Source organism: Chinchilla lanigera, unplaced genomic scaffold (assembly GCF_000276665.1).
Source record: "Chinchilla lanigera isolate Chin_1 unplaced genomic scaffold, ChiLan1.0 scaffold00010, whole genome shotgun sequence".
Taxonomy (NCBI): Eukaryota; Metazoa; Chordata; class Mammalia; order Rodentia; family Chinchillidae; genus Chinchilla; species Chinchilla lanigera.
The window spans coordinates 1757491-1779497 of NW_004955411.1; the positions used below are offsets into that span (position 1 = coordinate 1757491).

At 38.7% G+C, this 22007-nt stretch overlaps 1 protein-coding gene across 2 annotated transcripts in view; it reads right to left on the minus strand.

Moving 5' to 3' along the window:
- The window catches only part of Tinag (tubulointerstitial nephritis antigen), a 90402-nt gene that overhangs the window by 38522 nt on the left and 29873 nt on the right, over positions 1–22007 (minus strand). For both annotated transcript variants that reach the window (XM_005377590.2, XM_013510703.1), the window contains exons 5-9: positions 19241–19364; positions 15214–15364; positions 12755–12932; positions 11531–11576; positions 8305–8428 (exon numbers count right to left, since the gene is read on the minus strand). In XM_005377590.2, the coding sequence (XP_005377647.1) occupies positions 8305–8428; positions 11531–11576; positions 12755–12932; positions 15214–15364; positions 19241–19364 (623 nt within the window). The remainder of the gene's footprint in view (positions 1–8304; positions 8429–11530; positions 11577–12754; positions 12933–15213; positions 15365–19240; positions 19365–22007) is intronic.

Below are 22007 nucleotides of genomic sequence, written 5' to 3' on the forward strand. Positions count from 1 at the left end.
ACATCACTGTTATAACTCATGATTAAAACTTTTGTTTGTTTGTTTTTTGGTACCAGGAATCAAACTCAGGACCTCACACTTACCAGGCAGGTGCTATGTCACTGAGCTATATCCCTTTTTATAATAATTAAAACTTGAGTCCAGAAATATTTTATGTTGCAAGAGGTCTTGAATTTTTGGAATACCTTGTTATTTATGAAAATAAAAGAATGTTAAATTCAAGAAAGCCAGATATTTACTTTATTACTTTTGTGACCAGAAAATAATAAAAATTATTGTAATTATACACCTGAATGTATTTTCTATTATCTAAGGTACTGTATATGCACATGTAGTTCTGAAAGGTGTGAGAAAATGTATAGGACGTCAAAATATTAAACTCTTTCTGATCAGTCCCCCCCAAAATTAAGGAATAGTGTTTAATTTGATGTGTGTTCCCCTGTTAGAAGGAAAAATGTAAGAAAGAAATAAGTAGTTTGCAGTTGAAGGCCACCCTAACATGCAAATTAAATATTTTGTACTAAATATGCTAATTATCCCAAATATACATGCATTTGCTAAATAAGCATAGTAGAAATGTTCATTCAACTGTCTTAGACTTCCTCATGCATTAAAAACATCTAATTAAAACATCTGTCAGAATTCACCAATTTGCTAGGGGTTAAACAATATAGTGTGGAAATTTAGGCTTAGCAATCAGTTGTTATTCAAAAAACACTGAGAGGAAAAATGGGTCAGCAAGGGAAAACAAGTGGTGGCCCCAACAAAATGACATCAAATGATTTTGTAATCCTCTCAGGCATAATTTATGCTTCCAGATGCATATATAAAATATTTTATAAAATATATAATTTATACATATATATGTATAAAAATATGGAGAAAATACATTAGAAAGTCAACATTGAAGCACTATTTTCATCTATAATAGGGACCAATACCTTTATAGGTAGGTACATTGGCAATAATAGAAGGATGGATAAATAAATAGAGAAATAAAAGGTTTATGACTACAAAGTGAAACAGCCAGTATGACAACAGAGCTAGGCACCTAATATAGAAAACATGGCTCTTGGCCACTCAGCCAGACTTGATTCTTCCCTTGTAAAATATTACTTCCTTACTATTAAAAAACTTTCCATGGAAAATTTTAAAAATATAAGGGCTGGGGATTTAGCTCAGCGGCACAGCGCCTGCCTGGCAAGTGCAAGGTCGTGAGTTTGATTCCTGGTACCGGAAGAAAAAAAAAATTTAAAATGAATAATGAATAGAAATTAGAGATTCATAAAAAATCACTGAGACTAGAATTATCACACTCTGTAGCCCAACAATTTTGCAGTGTCCTCCATATCCTCTCTTGATATTGGAAGCTTTTTGTCATTTAGTAGCACATAAATAAACTACCCCCTGCTGTTTGCCACAGCTGCAGAAAGCACACACAGGAGGGCAGAATGGCACCGTTGCCGGTGCATGACACTCTCTTTGGTTCGCTGGTTCTTTGGGTGCCTCCTTTTCCGAAGTATCTAGAGAACCACGATAAACTACATCTGTGTTCTTCAAATTTCTGGCAATGATTCTTCCTACAAGCTCTTCTTCCTACAGATAGCCTAACCTCTGACTTCTTAGAGATAAAGGAGGCAGTCTGATAGGAATTTTCCTCAACATTTCACTACTCAGAGTGCATTTTCATCTAAACTCATCTCTGTGCTGATGCAGCAGAGCTGGCGCACATACCCCACGTAACACCAGCCTCTACACACACTCTTCCCGTTTTCCAGACGTCAAAGAAATCATCCACTGGCTAAATTCATCTCTGAGCTCATCCTTTTCTACCTCACACCTAATTACTGGATTTCCTATGACTCAGTATCAGCTTTTCTTTTCATTTATTCTGTTATTCCATCCACCTTCAGCCCTCGTCTCTCCTCCAGCCTTGAGGGCAATGTATCTGCCCACCAGCCCTGACGTCCATCTATTTGGTGGAGGTGCTGGGAGCGAAACCAGGGCCCCAGGCACACTGGACAGCCCTCTTCCACCGAGCCATCTCTCCAGCACTCATCTGTAATTTATGTCTCAAAGATGTACCCAAATTATGGAGCTCCTTTCCTATCTTTCTGCATATCACCAATCCCCATGCAGCTGATAAGGTCATAACTCTAACAGGAGTCATCCTTGAATCATTCTTCAGACTCCATCAAAACCCCACCACATGTCTGCTAGTTTTTCTTCTTAAAGTGTCTTGATCTACTCATGTCTTCCCACCTTTTCCACCACCTTACCAAGGCTAGACTCACACTTTACATAGAGCACCAAATTTGCCTCTTTATATTACACTTTTATAGTCAGAGCAGTCTTTCAAAAACACAAATACAGATCATTCCACTGTACTAATTAAAAAAACTTCAACAATCCCCCTTTCCTTCTTAGGCCCTTAACAAATATATAATATCACTGTTTAAAATCTATAAAATGCCCCTCAAGTCTTTGCCTGGTGCAATTTAGCAAACACAATCTTCATGTTCATAAATTGTTCTGCATTCTTCCAGCCTTAGGGCTTTTACTTTGGCAACATGTAGACTATATCTTACATATAATTCTGCTCTATGAATAGGAATAACAAAATTAAGAAAAGTCTATGTTTCTCCCCAGATTTCCATGGTTTTCTAAAACTTTGACTGCAGAATTTACTCATCTGAATGCTTTCAGTGATCCTTGAGGATCATATGCGAAATAGAAGGTATGCATGCAGTGCCTCACCGACCTGAGACTCGGGTGTTGAAGAAGCTCGTAACCTTTGAGGCCCAGGGGCACGGACACACTGGGATGGCCGTGGAGATGGGGGCAGGACCACAACACTGAAGACAGTAGCCGGGGGAGAAGCTCAGAACTGCATCTTATTGGTTTTAAGACACACTTGTCTCCATATTTTAACGTCTATAAAATTGGAATCCACCTTACAAAGAAGCTTCTTAATTTAATATTTTATCCTAGTTATTATAAAATACTTCCATGTTTCAAACTATGTGGTACTTTTCATTTGGCTAAATGTGTTCGTCCCTACGGCATCCAAAATGAGCAGGGACAGAGGTTTGGGAAATAGCAGAGAGGGGAGTGAAACAAGACCGTCAGGAACAAAGGTGTATAAGTTAAAATCCACCCGCTTCTACCCTGTGCTTTGTACGTGTGGGACGGATCGGGATAGAAACAGTGGATGTGTCTGCCTCACTCCCTGAACCACTGGGAGTGAGACTGCGCATTCATCGTCTTTGTGTCCCTAATGGAAAGGCAAATTCATTTGTTCAAGTAACTTAAATCGAACAGCTTTGTCTTCCTCAGACAGGGCAATAAACCATTTGCTGAGATAAATTTGTTAGGTGCTCCACAGAAGTATATTAAGCTCTTTGATAAGGGACATTAACTTTCTTGAGTTATTTGATGGCTCTCTAACTCACTGATGCATTAATTTTCTAACTGTAGCAATTACCAAATAAGGAATTAAAAATAGAGAAAAGAATTAAAATCTACTGCTCCAAAGCACTTAACAATGCCCAGATGACTAAAATATTTGGGAAAAAATATTCTTCCAGTGCAATTTGCTTAGTAACAAAATTAGCTGCACTGATTGTCATATGCGTGAGGCAAATTTATAGTTTGTAACAGTGAGCACACTACTGCCACTGCCGCGATGAACATGTGAAATGCACAGACAGTGGCCGAGTGACGGACATGACAGACGTGAGCACCTTCACCCCGCTTCCCTGCAGCAGGGCGAGCACAGGAGCACGGCAAGGAAGCCACGGGCGGCGTGGCTGAGGAGGAAGGACAGTGATGAAGCATCGGTCTTAAATCAAGGGAAGCGCCACATCAACATCAGCATTTTCAGAGCTCTTAGGATGACAGGGGAAATTATGTCCATCACTTACTGTGCACTGGGGAGATTTTTCTAGATCAAGGATGTCGCTGCAGAAAAAGTACTGATAATGAAACATAAGAAGAAACTTAGAGGACTGAAACATCAGAACTCAGGAATAGGGGCTGGGGATTTAGCTTAGCGGCACAGCACCTGTCTGGCAAGTGCGAGGTTGTGAGTTCAATTCCCACTACCGGGAAAAACAACAACAAAAAAAAGAACTCAGGAACAAAGAATCCCCAGTTACAGTGACACTGTGTGGAGGCAGTTTTGCTTCATTTATCTTCCTGAAAAGTCACTAAATAAGAACAGAAAAATGAAGGAATTCACAGACCTCAGTAGTGCCTTTAGTGGGTCAAGCAGGAAACCATAACAGCAAAAGGTAACTTTGAGGAGTAGCAGCAAACCCACTGCCTGCTATAGAAAGTAAGCGGTGCTGAGGGAAAGCGTGCACGACAGCCCTCCCCTCCACCTCCTCCGGGCCTGACCAGGAACAACCTGCCCTCAGCAGTGTTCAGGACACTCCAAAGTCACCTCTCAGGAGCTTTATAGTGAGGGCCAATCCAGGCTGTGGCCGTCAAACACCCTGCCCTCCCCTGCTCCCCACGGGCGGCTTGCTGACAAGCACCCTGGAAGCCAGCTGGGCCAGCGCTGCACAGGGAGCAGCCGGAAGGGAAAGCAGGGTGAGGAAAGAAGGGAGGCAAAGAGTCGCACCTGGCAGCAGATACCTGCAAGGGGTGTGTTATGAACCCCACCAAGCTTTCTGAGCTAGAAGGCCAGAGAGCGTTCCAGGACAAAGAGAAGGGAGATGCCCTGAGACTAAGTCCAACATTGAGAAATTTGAATCAAAGCTCAGGAGTGGCTCAGCTCTCTCCTCCAACTTCTCTCTTCAGTCTCTCTCCTTCTCTTCCTCTCGCTGTCTCTCCCCTTCTCTCTCTCTCTCTCTCTCTCTCTCTCTCTCTCATTTCTGTGTGTGTGTGTATGTGTGTGTGTGTGTATGTGTGTGTTATTGGGAATTTAACTCTACATCCTCAGTGCGTTTTTATGTTTTAATTTCGCATTTTAATATCTTGCTAAGTTGGTGAGGCTCAGACTCATCGACTCAGCTTCCCAGATCAGCCTTCCAAATTGTTACAATTCCTACTCTATTTTCTAACAAATAGTAGTTCCATTCAAAGATGAGTGATAACCAAGGAGCACAGAACATGAGCTGAAAATAGGTCATGAGCTGAACAGAAGAGGCATGAAGTGTATTATGGATCAGCACTGGACAAGGCAGAGAACAAAGAACTTGCTCTCATGGAGCTTCGTTCTGGAACTGGAGATAAATAATATATGATCAACAAAAAAGCCTCATTAAATTAGAAAGTACATTAGAAAGTGAAAATTGTATGAAAAATTAGGAGAGCAGAGCAGGTAATGATGAAATCGACATTGCTAGAGAAGAGGGCAAGTGGCCGATCACACAGGACACAACTCACAGAAGCCATACCAGGAAGGTCAGACCTGAGTGGAGCCCACACAGAGGCACAGAAACTGAGCAACAGGACATCTAGTCCAGAGCACTTTAGGCTGAAGAGACAGCCCTCAGCTGTGTACCCAGTATGTATCCTGACACAGCGCAGGACCAAGGAAGCAGGGAGAACAAGGTGCCAGGAGCACAGGTAGCAGTCAGAAAGTTAATAGAGGAGTAGCAGGCAGAGTCCTCAGATGGTTCAGGTCATGGCAGAAACCCTTTTACTCTAAAGAAAATGAAAATTATGGTGGGAGTCTAAGTAAAGGGTGATGAGATCTGACTAATGATCTAAAGTGAAAACCCAGTTTCTAAGCTTAAAATAGACTTTCAGAGGCAAAGGTAAGTGCAGGAAGTCCTTTAAGAAACAACTTCACTTGTCTGGGTAAGAGACACGAGGAGGCAGTCGTGGTTCACTGGAAAGTGCGGTCTTCAGGACACAAGTTGAAAGAGCCCCCAGAGCTTGTGACACACCAAGACTGAGTCGTGAGGAGGGGAAGAGGGGATAATTCTAAGCTCACCAGGAAGAGCACGGGAAAGGACAGAGCCGTCACCAGCTAAGATGGAAAACAATGGAGCTGTGCACAAGGACAAAGGAGAAGGAATATATGTATCTGGAGTTCAGAAGAGAAGTCATCTAGAAATGTAATTCTGTTGGTGCCAGCTGTTATACAGTATTTAAAGCCAGACGAGTTCAGACACAGTTGAGCTTCCCAGAAAATGAGTGGTGACAGAAGGGAGAGGAGCCCCTCTACCCCCGAGACTGGGCGGTCCCAGTTCTGAGAAGTGCAGCAGTATAGGAACAGGAAGAAACCCAAACTGCTCCTGGCACAGCCTGTGCTCTGCGATCACAGCTGCGTGGGAGGCGGAGGAAGCTAAAGATGGAGGACCGGGAGCTAGAGGTCATGTCGGGACACTGAGCTAGGCGCGCTCCGTGTTAGAGAATAATATGTTCGATAGAAGGAGGCTTTTAAAGGAGTATAACAGTGAGACATTGTCTGCTGACAACAACCCAACAGATTTTAAAAGACATCATTAAAATAGAATATTATTCCAACTTCTAAAACTTTTAACATGTGTAGAAAGTGGGTTTGGGATGTCGCCCAGCGGCACCCAGCCTGCCTGGCAAGGGCAAGATCCAAAGTTCGATTGCTGGTACCAAAAAAAAAAAAAAAAAAGGAAATGTGTCCTTGTGAGAAATAACATATTAAAGAATCAACAGTACCCAATTTCTGTAACATTTTATTAAATTTCACTTTATTCAAGTGAAGTCAACCTGAACAGTAGTACTTTCAAATGTCATTGCCTATGTTTCCAATTTTATTCTTTCTCTCTAACTTTTCATCAACAAAGAAAAAGTGAGAGAGAATTTATTTGACAGGTTTTTAACTAGCTGTTATATTAATAATCATTTTTAAGGTATGATTTGCCATGGTTTTTTAACTCTCTTTTTTTAGTGGTAGGCATGTGTCTATTCTAAGACAAGCACCGCGTCCCAAGTAACCTAGAAAAGCACAGCAACGGAAAGGTAAATTAGGTCTCTACTTCAGTGATGCTGAGTAAGCAAAACTGTGAAAAACAAAAATATTAAAGTAAAAAAGGGAAAAGTTCAGTGTTTGAAAGAATGTTGATGGACTTGCAAAATTCCCTTCTCATAGAATTTTTAGTACTATAGCATATAATATTTCTACAGAATCCATTTTCTTTCTCTATTGCTGTATATCTAAGAGATATACAAAATATTCCAAAATTACAACAGAGGTTATCTCCTGATGGTGAAATTATAAATATTAATCATTTTATCCTAGGTGACGTATACTTATAACCTCCATGGTGTGCCATATTTTTGAATTCCTGATTCCCTGAATCAAGATAACTCATAAATCAGTGGTGTCTAGATTTAAAGACATGATGATTTTGAAACTCTCATATTAGGATATTCAAAATAAAGGAGAGATGCTGATTGAAAATATATCCCAGAAAATAGTTGCCTTAATACCTCAGAATGGACTCAGTGAGGTCCCTGAGATGAGTGAGGAGTGGTCACGTGGCTGTGGGTGAGACTCTTTGTGTCAGTTTGGTCAGGCTAAGTTAGGCCAGCATGTTCAGCAGGAATGGAGCTATCTACTGTGTATAAGACCAAGACAAGGAGAGCGAGGGCTTTGAATAAACACAAAAACAAAACTTTCCTGCAACATCCCATTTGAACTTGAATGTGACATTTTGAGAAAGAACTTACTAATCAGCTCAGTCAGAATAAGATCGAGGAGGACAAGGGGTGTTCATCATCATACTCTCTTTCTGAGTAGGGCCTATCTGTGAAATTATTCACTCTTAAAACACAACCACTCCGAGAATTAGGAACTTCTTTCCTGCCCTTGCATAGATGAGTCCATTGACTGCCAAATTTGATCAATGCATTTCCTACAATTCTCATAAAAATATAAAATAACCTTCATAGAATCAAAAGTGACCTCACCCGCTCCCTAGCTTGGTGCACCATGTGCACTTTCATTTCAGACCTTTTCCCCAGACAGAACACAGCATGGATCTGCACCTTCCCCTTGACTGTACCATGTGCAGAATTTATTCCACTAACATAGTTCCTTTGCCTTTAGAGCAAATTCTTAAGGACATATTCACAAGTAAATGAGAAGCAGAAAGTGATCATCTTTCTTAGAATATTGAGTTAGCCTTCACTGGCCTCTAAAATAATAACGAAATAGTGGTAAGATTTAAATAATTTTTTAATTTATATCAGAAACTCTCATACCGAGGAAAATTCTTATATCTAAATGCACGATATAGTCTTATTTTCGGTTTAATTTTCCAAACATGCAGCAAATTCTTTCAAATAATGAAGTTTAAGAAAATTCCTTACCCAGTAAGTTTGACTGCATGTGTCCGAAGCTTTCGATATTTTTCTGAATCTTCATTTGTGCTTGTAACATGTCTATATATCCCTCTCTTGTAAGAGAAGAAATCTTCGTGGACTTTCATTATGGCTAAAATAAAACCCCAGGATAAACGGTACAGTTTTTAAAGATCATCTTTAAAAACCTCCAGAACTCTTCCAGAATAACCAATGGGTAAATTTCAAGGAATTGAAACTAAGACAGGATTACGTATTTCAGCCTATTTGGGTTTCTTACTTAATTTAATTGGTTACAATATGTTCTTATTGTTTTACACAAACAACCCTTAGCTGCTTGGGCTGTTGCACAAGGACACTACCCCAGTGCAGGGGCTCGCTGGCTCTCCCTGCAAAGGCCCGCCACACTTGGTGAGCGGTGGGGGGACATTTGTCCCTTAGCCTTGTGCTTCGGCACAAGCCTCTTAAAACCTCAAGTAACCAGCAGAGAAAGATGACCCTGCCACTCAGGCTTGCAGCAACTGTTCTCCATTCTTACCAGGAAATGCAACTCTTTCCTTGCTGAGCTTGAATAAGAAGCCACTCCTTGGCAAAAGAAGACTCTGACAGGACTTCACTCCAACCCAGGGAGCAAAGCCAGCGTTGTGTTCTTTGAAAAGTTAAGCTTACAGTGCATAAAGCTTTCTTCGTCCCTCGCCCAAATGACTTCTTTTGTGTGTTGTGTGCTGCTTTGTGGAAGTGCTTGGGCAATTTGGGGTAAAGACTCTAAACTTCTCTTCTGGAAGGCGTGGACAGAGATTTTCGATTGGGAATCTGTATCTTGATACCAATGAGCAACGCTTATCTATCCTAATTCAACATGCACTTGAAATAAAACAGGAACTAAGGTCACTAGCATTCAATAGATCCTAAAATAAAGCTTATACTTGAAAGTCAAATATAACTTGTTAATATTCCATTTATTTCATTTTTAATGTTCTATGCCTTTTCTGGCCCTGTTAAATAGTCTTACAAGAGGGTAAGGCTTTATCTTCTCTAAAACATCCTCCCTATGCAGAGCTCTGCTTTTATTCTTCCGTCACCTGTACTTATTTTTAATTCCACAGATTTTGGAAGAATGCACAGTGTTAATTATTCAGTGCTCATTCCTCTGACAGCTTTTGTATGGAGACAGGGGAAATGCTGTGTGTTAGGCCAGGCAACAGTGCACTGACAACCACGTTGCATCTACAGGAAAAAACAAACAGCGCTCTATCCACTCACAGAAATGCAAAGATATGGCTAGCGATTTTTCCTTCTTTAGAACCACTGAATCTTTAAACTTGTATGATTCAGCTCTATGTGAAGCACCATGAATAAAATATATTCTTCATTGCTGAAAAACATTGCCAACTGGAGGCTGAGAAGGTGACCTTCTTCGGCTCCTGACACCAAACCAAACCAGTGAACAATAATAAGCCTATAATTATCTAAGTTACGGCAGTGCGATTCCACTCTTGGGAAGCTGCAGTCAGCGCGTCCTGCAGAAGTGAAACCTGCGGCGGGCAGGAGGCCGTGGCCGTAACTGCCGCTCAGGCTGCCAGGGAGCTAATTACCAACAAAGCTTTGCTAAACGGGTGTCGGGTAATTTGCATTTTTCTTTTATTGCTTTGACATTCTTTTCTGTTCATTTCTCAATCATGTGAAATATGTGAACATTTATGTATATGACCATAAAATATGCCTAACATCATCTCAACTTTAAATAATTACAATTTAAAATTTCATGGACCGATTAAAAATAGACAGGGGAATAAAACCCAGAAACAGGAATACAATGATTTAAAGATTCAGAGGAATTGAGTAAATGACCAAATTCATTTAGGTAGCAAGTGCCAAAGTCAGAATTTGGGGTTTAGGCTTGAGTGCAAATGTCCCTGCTCCTTCAGATCTGTGGCTAAGTCCAGCTTACTGAAGCACACAGTGAAAGTAGGCACGATTCCCCATAACAGTCAGTGAATCACGCAGCTGTACGGAGATAACAGCTTCTCATTTGTTTCAGATTTCGCATAAGGGCCCAAGATTTTAAAAATTAAATTCAGGACATGTTTCCAGGGAAGCAAGAGATTTATTATAATACGATTACTATAAACTTCATTGTTCCTGCTATACGTTGAACTAATGCTAACTAGGTTAGCATTAAGAAAAAAAGAAAAACAGGGCAATAGATTTTTAAGTGTATATCCAATGATTCAGGTTAATTTTGTACTCTTCTGAGTGGATAATATTTGAGAGCTGCTCCAAATGCACAACCTGAATTCCCATTTTATGCCTCAGTGGGTCTCTCCTTCCAGGCAATATGTGTGCAGGAAACATGCTTTGTGAATTTATCCTTACCCATGTTATTTGTGCAAAATAAAATTCAATACTAAATGAAAGGAACTATTAGAAGAGATGATATCTTAAACATAACGTCAATGTACAGCAATTCACTGTGCAACTTTATTATTTACTGTTATTTTACTCCCAATAACACATTTAAAAAATTGGTCAAATTCAAAAACCTTTTGTAAGACAGAAGAATCATACTGATTACTTGATTTGATTTCCCTCCCCCCGCTTTTTCTCTAAAGACACGGTCTCTCCACTATGTAGCCCAGGCTTGCCTTGAACTCATGTAGCCCAGGCTGGCCTCGAACTCACAGCAACCCTTCTGCCTCAACCACCCAAGTGCTGGGGTTACGGGCATGTACCACCATGCCCAGCTTAATTTCTTTCAAGCTAATAGAAAAAGGAGTGCACATACTTTGTTTTCACTATTATTCCCAAACTTTTTCAATTCCTTACCTCATCCATTTAAACAAAAGGTAATTAAATATCTACCATTCTGTTCCACTCTTAAATACTATTAAATGAATAAAATGAGCCTCATTGCAAATTAATCTCTTGATATTTCAAGTTTGACTCTTCTTTGGTCCATGATCACCTTGAGGAGACTTAGCATCTTTTTGTCAATGTGTCATTAATGTTTAACAATCCAATTTATAAATAATTCTATCTTCTTGAAATGTCAGCTAATGTTATAATTAGATGAGTAAAACTCTTATCACTACATTGATTTTAGGACTATTGAGCTCTTAAGAGGAATACCAAGTAATAGATCTTATCTTTTGTTAAAGTTCTTTAATATGCAGTCAAGGTAATGTTGTTCATTAAAGAAATGAATAAGACAAAGCCATAAGTCATCCAAGCTTACCTTGAACTGGCCCATTTTTCATTATTTCTTTCATGATCTGTGTTTCCTGGAAGGAAAGGCATCGGTGAGTACCATCGTTGTTGTGAGACCTACAAAACCTGCTGTCTGCTTTACAGCATTAGTTGGTATATAATCAGTGCAGTTGCTGCATAACCCACAGTGGCTTGACTACTTGCAATTTACTCTTCATGATGCCTTGAAATGCTCACAGGTGAAATATCACATTAATGAAGGAGCTAAAGACAAGATGTGCTCACTTGTTTTGCTGACTTTTACCAGTAAATAATAATTAACTCCTCATGGTTTAATTGACAAGAACTGGACTCATATATCAGGAGCATTGTGAACAGGTAGAGAGGGTAAATACTGGGCCATTTTCTGGAGATAACTTGCTGCCACTGAAAGGTCAGATAGTTTGAAAATAAGATGGTAAGGAGTATCAGTGAAATGATTTGCCTAGGCTTTAACATGACAAACGGGAATAAAAGTCTTCTCTATTATGGCTAAATTCATTTCAATTACTGTAGATGGGTGAAAAGTAACTACTACCACAAAAACTGAGTGAAAGGAGTTTGATGTGGCTTTTAATTTTCCAGTTTACACACACACACACAACATAATTAAAAACCTATTTCCTTGGGTGTCGTTTGAATTTAATTCAATCCTTGACATTGTTAGTAATATAAACATTGGAGTTCTTACCCAAACTGAGAGTCTTCAGTTTAAATGTTAAAGCTCTACTGTACATTTTAAGAACATCAAAAACTGTATCTGACCATTGGTAAATTACTCTATTATTTCTAATAATTTTTATTATTTTTTATTCTCTTTAATGGTTTGATCAATCTTGCATTCTTACATCTGGTAATCTGAGCAACTTCACTGAAGATAACAATATGTAATAGAACAATCACTGTTAACTTCTATCATTTTGTTTTGAAACTCTGTATTATTTTTATTGTTTTTGTGTTGTTTTGTTTTTGTCTATGTTGTTATTTTGTTATTGTTTTTTATTCTCTTTGAAATAAAAAAAAGAAAAAACTGTATCTGGCAACATGACATTTATTTTAGATTATAATAGCAATGCCTGAGTCAGAATTTTGAGTTTTAGAATTTTAACCTCCTCTTTTGGGCTGTAAATCACTTTTATTTGGTATTAACAACAGCAAAGCTTTATATGTTTGAGGGTGATGACCAGTGTCAGTCTTTGCCGTCTCAACTTACGTTGGAAGAGACTCTGTATGGCGGGGAGCACTGGTAGATCCTGTTGGACTTCTCTATGTTGTTGGGGCATGGTGTTGTGGCATGCCGTTTCCCTCGCCCATCTGACCTACTGGCCATAGCACATCCATTGGTAGCGTTTTGGTCCTTGAAAAATGGATAGCATGCGTGAGAGACCAGCCTAAGAGAAATAAGAAAACGAACAAAGGTATTATTTTGTGAAATACCATAATAACTTGTCTATATTCAACTTTACTAAATTAAAATTCATAATTTATGCTGGTTACCTACATGGAGCATAGCTTTTAAAATGCCAGCTCCAACCCAGCAGCTCGATGGCATTATATTCCTCCCTGTGTCATGATTTCTTCATTATAAATTTTAAAATCTTACTTCACTTCATTTTAATACATAATTCTCTCTGCAGTACAGCATTTCCCAAAGACAAAAAGTAGCCAGCAATAAAGTCTGAGCTAGTATTCATTAAGAGGGGAAGGGCTCCTTCAACCTGCACATACAATAATCGTGTAGAAGAGTCAGACTGAATATGAGAAGGCAACTAATTTGATTATTCACGAATAATAGAATAATCTGATAAATTATATATGTTTTAGCATTAAGGTTAGTTCTCATTTTGTTGAATTTTTTTAAACACCAAAGTGAGCCTTCCTTTGAATAAGGCCTGTGCTGCAGCACAAGGTCAGTGCCCTGGAAAGAGAAAGAGAACCTCCTCCATTAAGCCGAGAAGCAGCTGGGGCGTGCTGCTTAGATAGTGACTTGTTTTGTGGGTATTTTTAAGTTATAGTTTTTAAACAAAACTTGGAAGATGATATGTCTGCAGTTCATGATACCCTGAGGAAAATAGTAGAATACTTGGCATGCATCAATTAAAAAGTTAGAAAGTTATCAGATATCTACACTGTGTAAAAGATTAAAAAGTACTTTGATTTCTGATTTTGAAGCTGGGCGTAACAAAGTACTAAATATTTGGCTCCAAATCCTGTGAAATCTAAAAGAAGACAATGAGAGAAGTAAAATCATGGAATTAGATTAACAACTATTCAATGCTAAAATGTCCATAAAAGCATCCACTAAAGCTGATTCAAGAAAATGTAAGAGTGTCCAACACAGTATGAGAATTTGACATAGAAGATGCTGAAAACAGTCATTACACAGACTCAACACTTTTTAAAATCTTTACCGAAAGTGCTGCATTTGCTTTAAACCTTGAGTCTGTGGACTGACCTGAGTTAATATGCAGTCTGCATGTTAAAGATCTACTGCCTGTGTGATGATCTGATACAAGCCTTTGGGAGAAGCAAATGTGGACTCTGGCTGGGGTGAGCGCGCACAAGGAGAGAGACACCAGCAGCCCTCCACCTTCCGCAAGCCATACCGGCCCTGAATCAGTCAGTAGTTGGCCTTGGACCTTGCAGCCTCCCGAACATGCTCTTACTTGAGGTGCTCCACCTATGGTATTTTGCTATTTGTCTCAGAGGTAATTTATATTTCTAAGCTTCTAAAAGTCTTTTATTTCTCTTCACAGTATAAAACAGAAGCCAATCGCACAATTTTACACCAGAAAATTATCAGCTGAAGCTCCTCATGTAAAGCACTACTTTATTACACAAAATACATGAAAATAATTTTTTAAACCTCTAGCCATTAATCACCAGCTGACGCTCATGTCCGCTCATAGACTCCAACTGCTGTGTAGCGAACCCAGAGCAGTGAGAGGGTGGTGAAAACACGGGGGCCACTGTGTCACCCACTGGTTGCCTGCTGCTGTTCCTCCACTGAGTAGCTGGGCGCTGATGTAGATGAGCTCTTACAGGCCCCACAAGGACGCTGGGCGGATTCAGGACAGATGTGAATCAGTGTTTCCCCAGTGGAACAGGAGCAAGTCATGAGACTGATGAGTTGAGGCAACCATACAATGCTTCCTGATATTTAATACAATTTTTTCTGGAATTATCTGTCCTTCAATTTGGGAAACTAAAAGGTACACAGAAGTATCAGTGGCATTGATTACTTATTCCTTCTGTGGGGAACCAATAGATCTATTCGACTCAGAAGAACAAAAAGAAAGTATTTACGTGAGTACTCAAGTTCATATTTGCATGCATTTGCCTGGAAAGGTCTGTGTTCTTCAATAATTACTTCCACAGCCTTTAACCGCAGTAGATATATAACAAATATTTATTTTTATAACATATACTTAAATGTGATGTAGGTTTATATTTATAGAAGTGGTGCATATGTTTCAGGTTTTTTTCTTTTCCTTTTTGATAGTGCTGGGGATCAAGCTCAGGGCCTCATGTATACTCAGCAAACCCTTGAGCACTGAGCCATGTACCCAGCCTAAGTTTTGTAAAATAAAAAGCTGAAAATGATTTTAATTTGTTTTAACTGAAAGCAAAACCCATAAGAAGCCCAAAAACACATGTTGAGCAGCTATTTACCCACGTTTTCTCAGGTACCACCAAGCCCTATCGACGCTTCCACCACTGCATCCATGACGGTGCCTGGCACAGCAAGAGATCAGATTCTGAGGGGAGAGATTGGCTGTGTAGCGGCCATCAGACTGAATTGCTATTCGGTCAGCGGCCACACCTGTTCCAAGTAGAATATTGATTAATACTCAAATTGCACGTCCCACAGTAATTACAATTTACATAGCCTTTGTTAGTTTTCAAAACTGTACAAATTTGAGAGCCAAATGTCACCAATTTATCTAAGCGTTCAGCCAGTTCAGCTGTGTCACGTCATAGCGTCTCTCACACGCTCATATCGCTGCAGTAACTCAGTGACTTTACAGACTTTTTCAGCTCCTTGCCCCTCTCATCTCCACTGAGAAACCTGCCAAGGGGCGGGCTTTTGAGGGCAAGACCACATGTTATGCATTTCTATTCCTTACGCTGAGAGTGTCCTGCGTGCTGTTATGAGTAACTATACCTTTAAACGAATGTGAGTAAACTGAGGAAGTCAGGGAAGCTGATCACACCTCCATGGTAAGTTGACACGTTGGAGTAAATTAGCTTTTTGGTTTTATCTAATGTAACTGCCCAGGAGACCATACTTCAGCTAATTCATACCATTATGAATCTGTCTTGAGAAATATTTAAAAGCTACATAGCACAGATTTACGCTTATCACATGATTGCAAGTCATTATCTTAATTGTATTTCAGTAGATCTAGGATTCACCTTTTCTATACATATATATGCATAGATATATGCATACGTGAGTATATTATGAGCTATAATTATAACAGTCATTAACAATATAATTACTAACCATATTAGTTACATACAGCTATTATAAAAAGCTATACATGTAATTATGCTTATATTATATATTACTATATATAACTATCCTATATATGTAACTGGGGATATACAATGTTTTACATATATAGCTAAAAATATAGTTATTATAATTACTACTAACTATTGCAACTATATTAATTAGTATTACCAGTAATATATATATACATTTATTTTTATGACTGAGTCTCTATGCCTCAGTTTAAATAACTGATAATGTTATTGTTGTACAAGTTGATTCCTTTCTTCAGTGCATATGTTGAGTGCTTGCTAATATTACAAGCACTAAAGCATTAGAAATCAGAGTGATTAAGCAAGAGACACGGTGCATACAATAATCGACAAGGGAGAAAACCAGCAGGAGAAATCAATACATGTTCTTGTTTGATCATGCTCTCAAACCTAATATGAATATGCTTTTCAATAAATTAATATGAATGATGAGAACATGACAAAGTTAGGGTAGATACTATCTCAATAACAGGTCTATGTTTTTATTCGACACCTAGAGCAGTCTTTGATGTTTAGTTTCAGGCTAAACCCTAGAGATTATGTTCCTCAATTTTAATTAAAAGCAACAAAGTCCTAACATTTCTTCTATCCATTTTTTTGAGTAGATATTACAAGTTTTTTTCTCTTTAAAATTGCCTGTGTACCAGACTCAACTGGGGTGTTAATTTGAATATTTTCATTTTAAAATAATTCCTTTACATATGTATCTCTGTATGATTTTCATGCGACCAATAGCAGCTGTACAACTCTGCAGTGCAATTGTTGGCACATGATAGATGCTTAGTATGTGCTAAATCTATACCATCTCACACTTCATCCTTGATTTCCATCTATTATTTTATTAGGATACTCTTCGTAGTGACAAGTAGCCTTATATTGCCATCTGTGATGTTCTCAAGAGAATAACTCCTTGTTTCATAAAACAAAGTAAACATTCCTTGATATTTTCACAGTTGGTGCAAGGACTTAGAATTAATGATAAATTTTTTAAAATGTTAGCTCAACTTCTTTCTTTCAGAAAATGCTTTTGGGATGTAGCAGAAAACAGTAGCCAACCAGGTGGAAGCCCAGCCCTCAGGATCACCTCTGACACTGCTCCTTTGTGGCCTGAGGTAAGTGACTTCCCCTACCTGCACCTCCTTCGCAAGACCAAAGGCCCAAAGAAGGTGTGGTGACCCCTAACGTCTCTTCCAGCCCCAGGAATCTGGATTTCAACCAAGGCCGCATGTTTTCAGCCCTAATGTTACGCAATGTGTTGTTCTTACTTATGTAGATGTTTCTGGATCTCATTGAAAGTTCAGTTCAAATTCACTTGAAAAGTTTCAAAAAGTCAGCGACTTAAGAATGACTCAGCACAGCCAGTGGTTTTCCACTCTGTTTTTGAGAACTTGTCTTGGGCCCAACCTCGGAGACAGGCTCGAATGTTTTCTGTTTATTTTATTCAGTCTCCAAAGTTATTTGGTGACGCATATCACTCCCACCACTGCAAATGTCTTCACCTCTTCAGCTTCTGACAAGCAATGAGAATTTTATTTTGTTATATAACTGTGTGTGCACCTGTTTTTATGCATCATTCATTCCATTTGTACTTTTTTGTTTTCTCTTAAAATTTTTTAACTACTTCGGGACACAATTTTCTAGCTCTTAAGAATTTATTCTTTTGGGGGCTGGGAACATAGTTCAGTGGCATAAGCGCTTGCCTGGCAAGCGCAAGGTTGTAAGTTTGATCCCTGGTACCGCAAAAAAAAAGAATTTATTCTTTTCCTTATTTAGCACACAAATAAAATAGACCCGATTTACAATAATAAATACACAAGATACAACACTGTGTTCTCTGAACCCACAGAAGGATTGAGAACAGGTTTTCCGGTGCTGTCATAAGTGAGGCAAGAGGACAATCCAGATGCAGCCTACCGCTGCGAGATCTGGGAAGACAACAAAAATCACCCCAGGTCAGCCTGGGAAGTTGCTCTCAGAGCTTCACCTCTAACAGTGTCCCTCAAATATCTCCAAAAGTACTCATATAAATAAAGGCCGTGCTCTTCTACATGACCTAGGAGGTATAACCCATTCACCATGTGAATGTAAGTGGCAAGTAATTAATCTGATTAACCCCCCACACGCATATGAATGAAGCAAGGCTTGGAAAGCAAATCCCTGACTCGGTAAGGACAAACACCAGATAGCAGGACAACGTGTGCATCAAGGAGGTGAGAACAGTGCATAAGTAACAGATGAACCCACCCCTCCCCTGAGGGGAGCTTGGACCATTCTGGAGGAACCCGCTGACACTAGGCAGTAATGATGCACAGACAAAAAGATCAGCATGCTGCCCTTTGGAGCTGGCTTCTCCAAGAGCTCACACGCATGTCTCACAGTGCTTCCAGTGCTGTGAGCTGGGGGAACCGCTCTTGGAACTTACTGACAGACCTCAGAAGGCAGCTTGATGGAGATCTGTGAAAGTGGCCGTCATCAGCATGTTAGGTTCTATTTCATAGCTAACATTTAACCAGCACTCCTTTGAGAATAACTTTGGAGATCAAATCTTTGGGTTAGCTTCAGTAATTTATTTTCTGGGCTTGTGAACTTTCATAAAATTAATATAAAAGAAATGTTTTTACACTTTTGGATTAACAGTTTGGAAGCTAATCTTATGAAAAGATCGACTATATCACTTCAGAATAAGAATCTAGACCTTTACTTATTTTTATTTAAAATGTGATAAAACCAATTTGATTCGATATTACTGCTAAGATTTTACTTTATTTCAAAATGATTTAATATCTAAATATGTTTTTTATAAATCCTATAGAAAGAAAAATATAAAAATTACATGCACATTAGAATTATAGATATATTATGACTGAAAAGGCACATTACATACTCATTCTTCTTATTAGCTGGTTCTTAACTCTCAAAAAATTAATAAACCTTGCCAGCATTACTTTGTTGCTCTTTTGATTCTTTCTTTATTTAAACTTAGAGATTAGTGACCAATTTTTAGACCAAAAATAATCTTCAGGCTGCTTTCTCTGGCTAAATTTTGTCTAAATTTATTAAGAGTTCTAATTTTAAAAATCTTTTAATTACTCTCACAGGCTCTAAAGCCAGAGGGTAAACTATAAAAAAGGAATGGAAATGACTTTATTACTTGCTGTGGAAAATGCCCAGGATGCAGCACAGTTTTTTTGATCCAGTGGGCCGTGGGTCCATCCTGGCCACTTGTAAGAAGCAATAAAAAATTCTGGAAGATCACTTTTGGCAGGTAAAGCAGCCTAGAAGAAAGACAGACAGAAATATCAGATTTTCTCAAATGCATCCCAACTTCCATCGTGAGATGATATCATTGCCCCATTAATGTTTATTATTACTGTCTAATTATTTTGTACATTCACATTTCTGAATAAAATAGAGCTATATATGATTTCCACTTCACTCTCTATTTAGAAATGACAATGCAATGAGGGGAATCACAACATAATACAAAATCATAATGAACAACACACGGAAGTCATTTTTTTGTTTACTGCACAGTGCAATAATGTAAGCCAGCATTTCTGTGATCTTGGATCAGTTTGCTCATCCACATGAGAGACCCACGAGGTTACGTAGACCCGTGCACATAAGGAATGTTTACTTTCCTGCTCCTCCTGTTTGGGAGAATGTGTGTGATTCTGCAATGAACTCAATTCTTAAATTGTGCGTTTATAACACCTACCTTTTAACATACTGAGAGCCCTTCAAATGTACCAATTTTATACCAGTTACTGGGAATTGGTTGATATTTATAAAATTCTTAAAGATTTAACAGGACTTTAAGAAGTTTGTAATACTAAAAGTACACAACCATGATGTCTCAAAAGTCCATGTTATAGTCCTGACAGAGTCAATATTCGCTGGTGTCTTTTCCAAAGGCAAATTAAATATTATATTTCCTTTTCTTGGGCTTCAAAAAATTAGAAACAATGTCTTACTATTTTTAAACTTTACTAAGAGTGATGCTATTCACATCTAAATAATCAGAGTAAATCAAATAGGGATTTGTTAATTGTCATCATTTATATACACAGACTTATACACACTCATCATTTTTAAAGTGCTTTAAAGTCTTCCAGGTATTTCAATATTCATTATTTTCCTGTTTCTCCATAGCCCTATGTGATATAACCAGGAAAACATTATTAGCTCTTCTTTATAAAGGAAGTAACTCACTTCTAAAACTTAGAAGACATGTTAAGGACTCTCAGATAAATAAGATTTACTACTGGAAATAGAACCAGGTTTTGAAAGTCTTAAGAGCTCACTCAATTTCTATTTTCTTATTTTATCATGATATGGATGCATCACCTTGTAGCAAAAGTAAATTGTCTCTAAAAGGTAAAATGTTTACCTACTGCAAGTCTTCTGACTATGGACCAAAGAGTAGAAGATACTGATCTGTTATAGTGTAAAGTGTCTTCTGACAGGTACATAATATTCTCAAGGTCTAAAAAAAGTAAATTTAGGGGCTGGGGATTTAGCTCAGCGGCAAAGCGCCTGCCTGGCAAGCGCAAGGTCCTGAGTTCGGTTCCTGGTACCGAAGAAAAACCAAAAAAAAAAAAAAAAAAGAAAGTAAATTTAGAATTTATATGTCTGCTTGGAAAGGTACCCCTCAGAAATAATTTATAAATTTAATCATTAACGACAGCATTCAGTTTTGATTTAGAGAACTACTGCCACGTGATAAGGGGGCTATGAAACCCCAAGCCCAGTACTGACCACACCGCTTAGCTCGGTGATGAAGGAAAGTGCAGGAGCATCTGGCAGATGCGGTGTCTGCAGGGTAACCTAGGAGCAGTCTAACACACCAGGCAGCTGGGATTCTGATGCCATCGAAGGATCAGGCTGAAGAAGCCGAGAGTTGGAGTAGAATATATTTACCGCTCAGAGTAGGAGAGGTTCAGAGGTACAGACTCAGTCTCCAAAAATGTCCTTTTAAGTGGACCAGAAACACACATCCTATACATCACTCTTACCCTGCAATGTTGCTGTTATTATTAACATTATTGGCTCATCACTGTACATTTAGCCCTTTGTCATACAGTCTCAGTTTTCCAGAAAAGCAGCTCCAGTCCACTGATATTTCATCACCTTACAGTTCCAGTTTACTAACAGGACTAGGACATACCCTTCTGCTCTGCTGATGCCATAAAGGTGTCACTCCTACTTCAAACGCATTTCCGTAGGGCTGAGCTATTTTCAATCTGATTTCCACATTGCAGCTACCAGGGTGCTCCGCACGTGAGCGACGCTGGCTCTGGCAGCAATAAGGCACATATCAGGCAGAGTCCACCCGTCAGCAATGCGTTTCACCTGGGCATGGTAAGGTGAGCTATTGTGCCAACAAGCACGTTTGACTTTTATGATTTAGTCTTTAAAATAAAGTGAATGGAGCTGGGGATGTAGCTCAATAACACAGTACCTGCCTGGCAAGCACAAGGTCCTGAGTTCAATTCGCGGTACAAAAAAAAAAAAAAGATGATTTTGAACTAAAAGAAAGTGAATGAGTTACCTTTCTTAATAAGGTAAGGCAAAAGAGAAACAAAACGACATTTTTATTGAAAATATGTTTACCATTTCACTAAACTAAGTGAATTTATCTATTAGATTTTTATATTTTTGCCACTTATTGAACATTACTTTTCCTAAAAATGAATCTCTAGAACTTGAAGCCCATCAGATCCATATTACCTGGTGAATTTATTAGACAATTTTATATCAGACAATCTAATCTAAAAATGCAGAGAAAGTTTTATATTTCACAATTGTTGTATTATTCTGTAAAGAAAGAATATTATTTAGAGCTTATAAGTAAAGTATCACAAAATGATGGCTTTTAAGAATCAGTAATAGGGGCTGGGGATTTAGCTCAGCGGCAA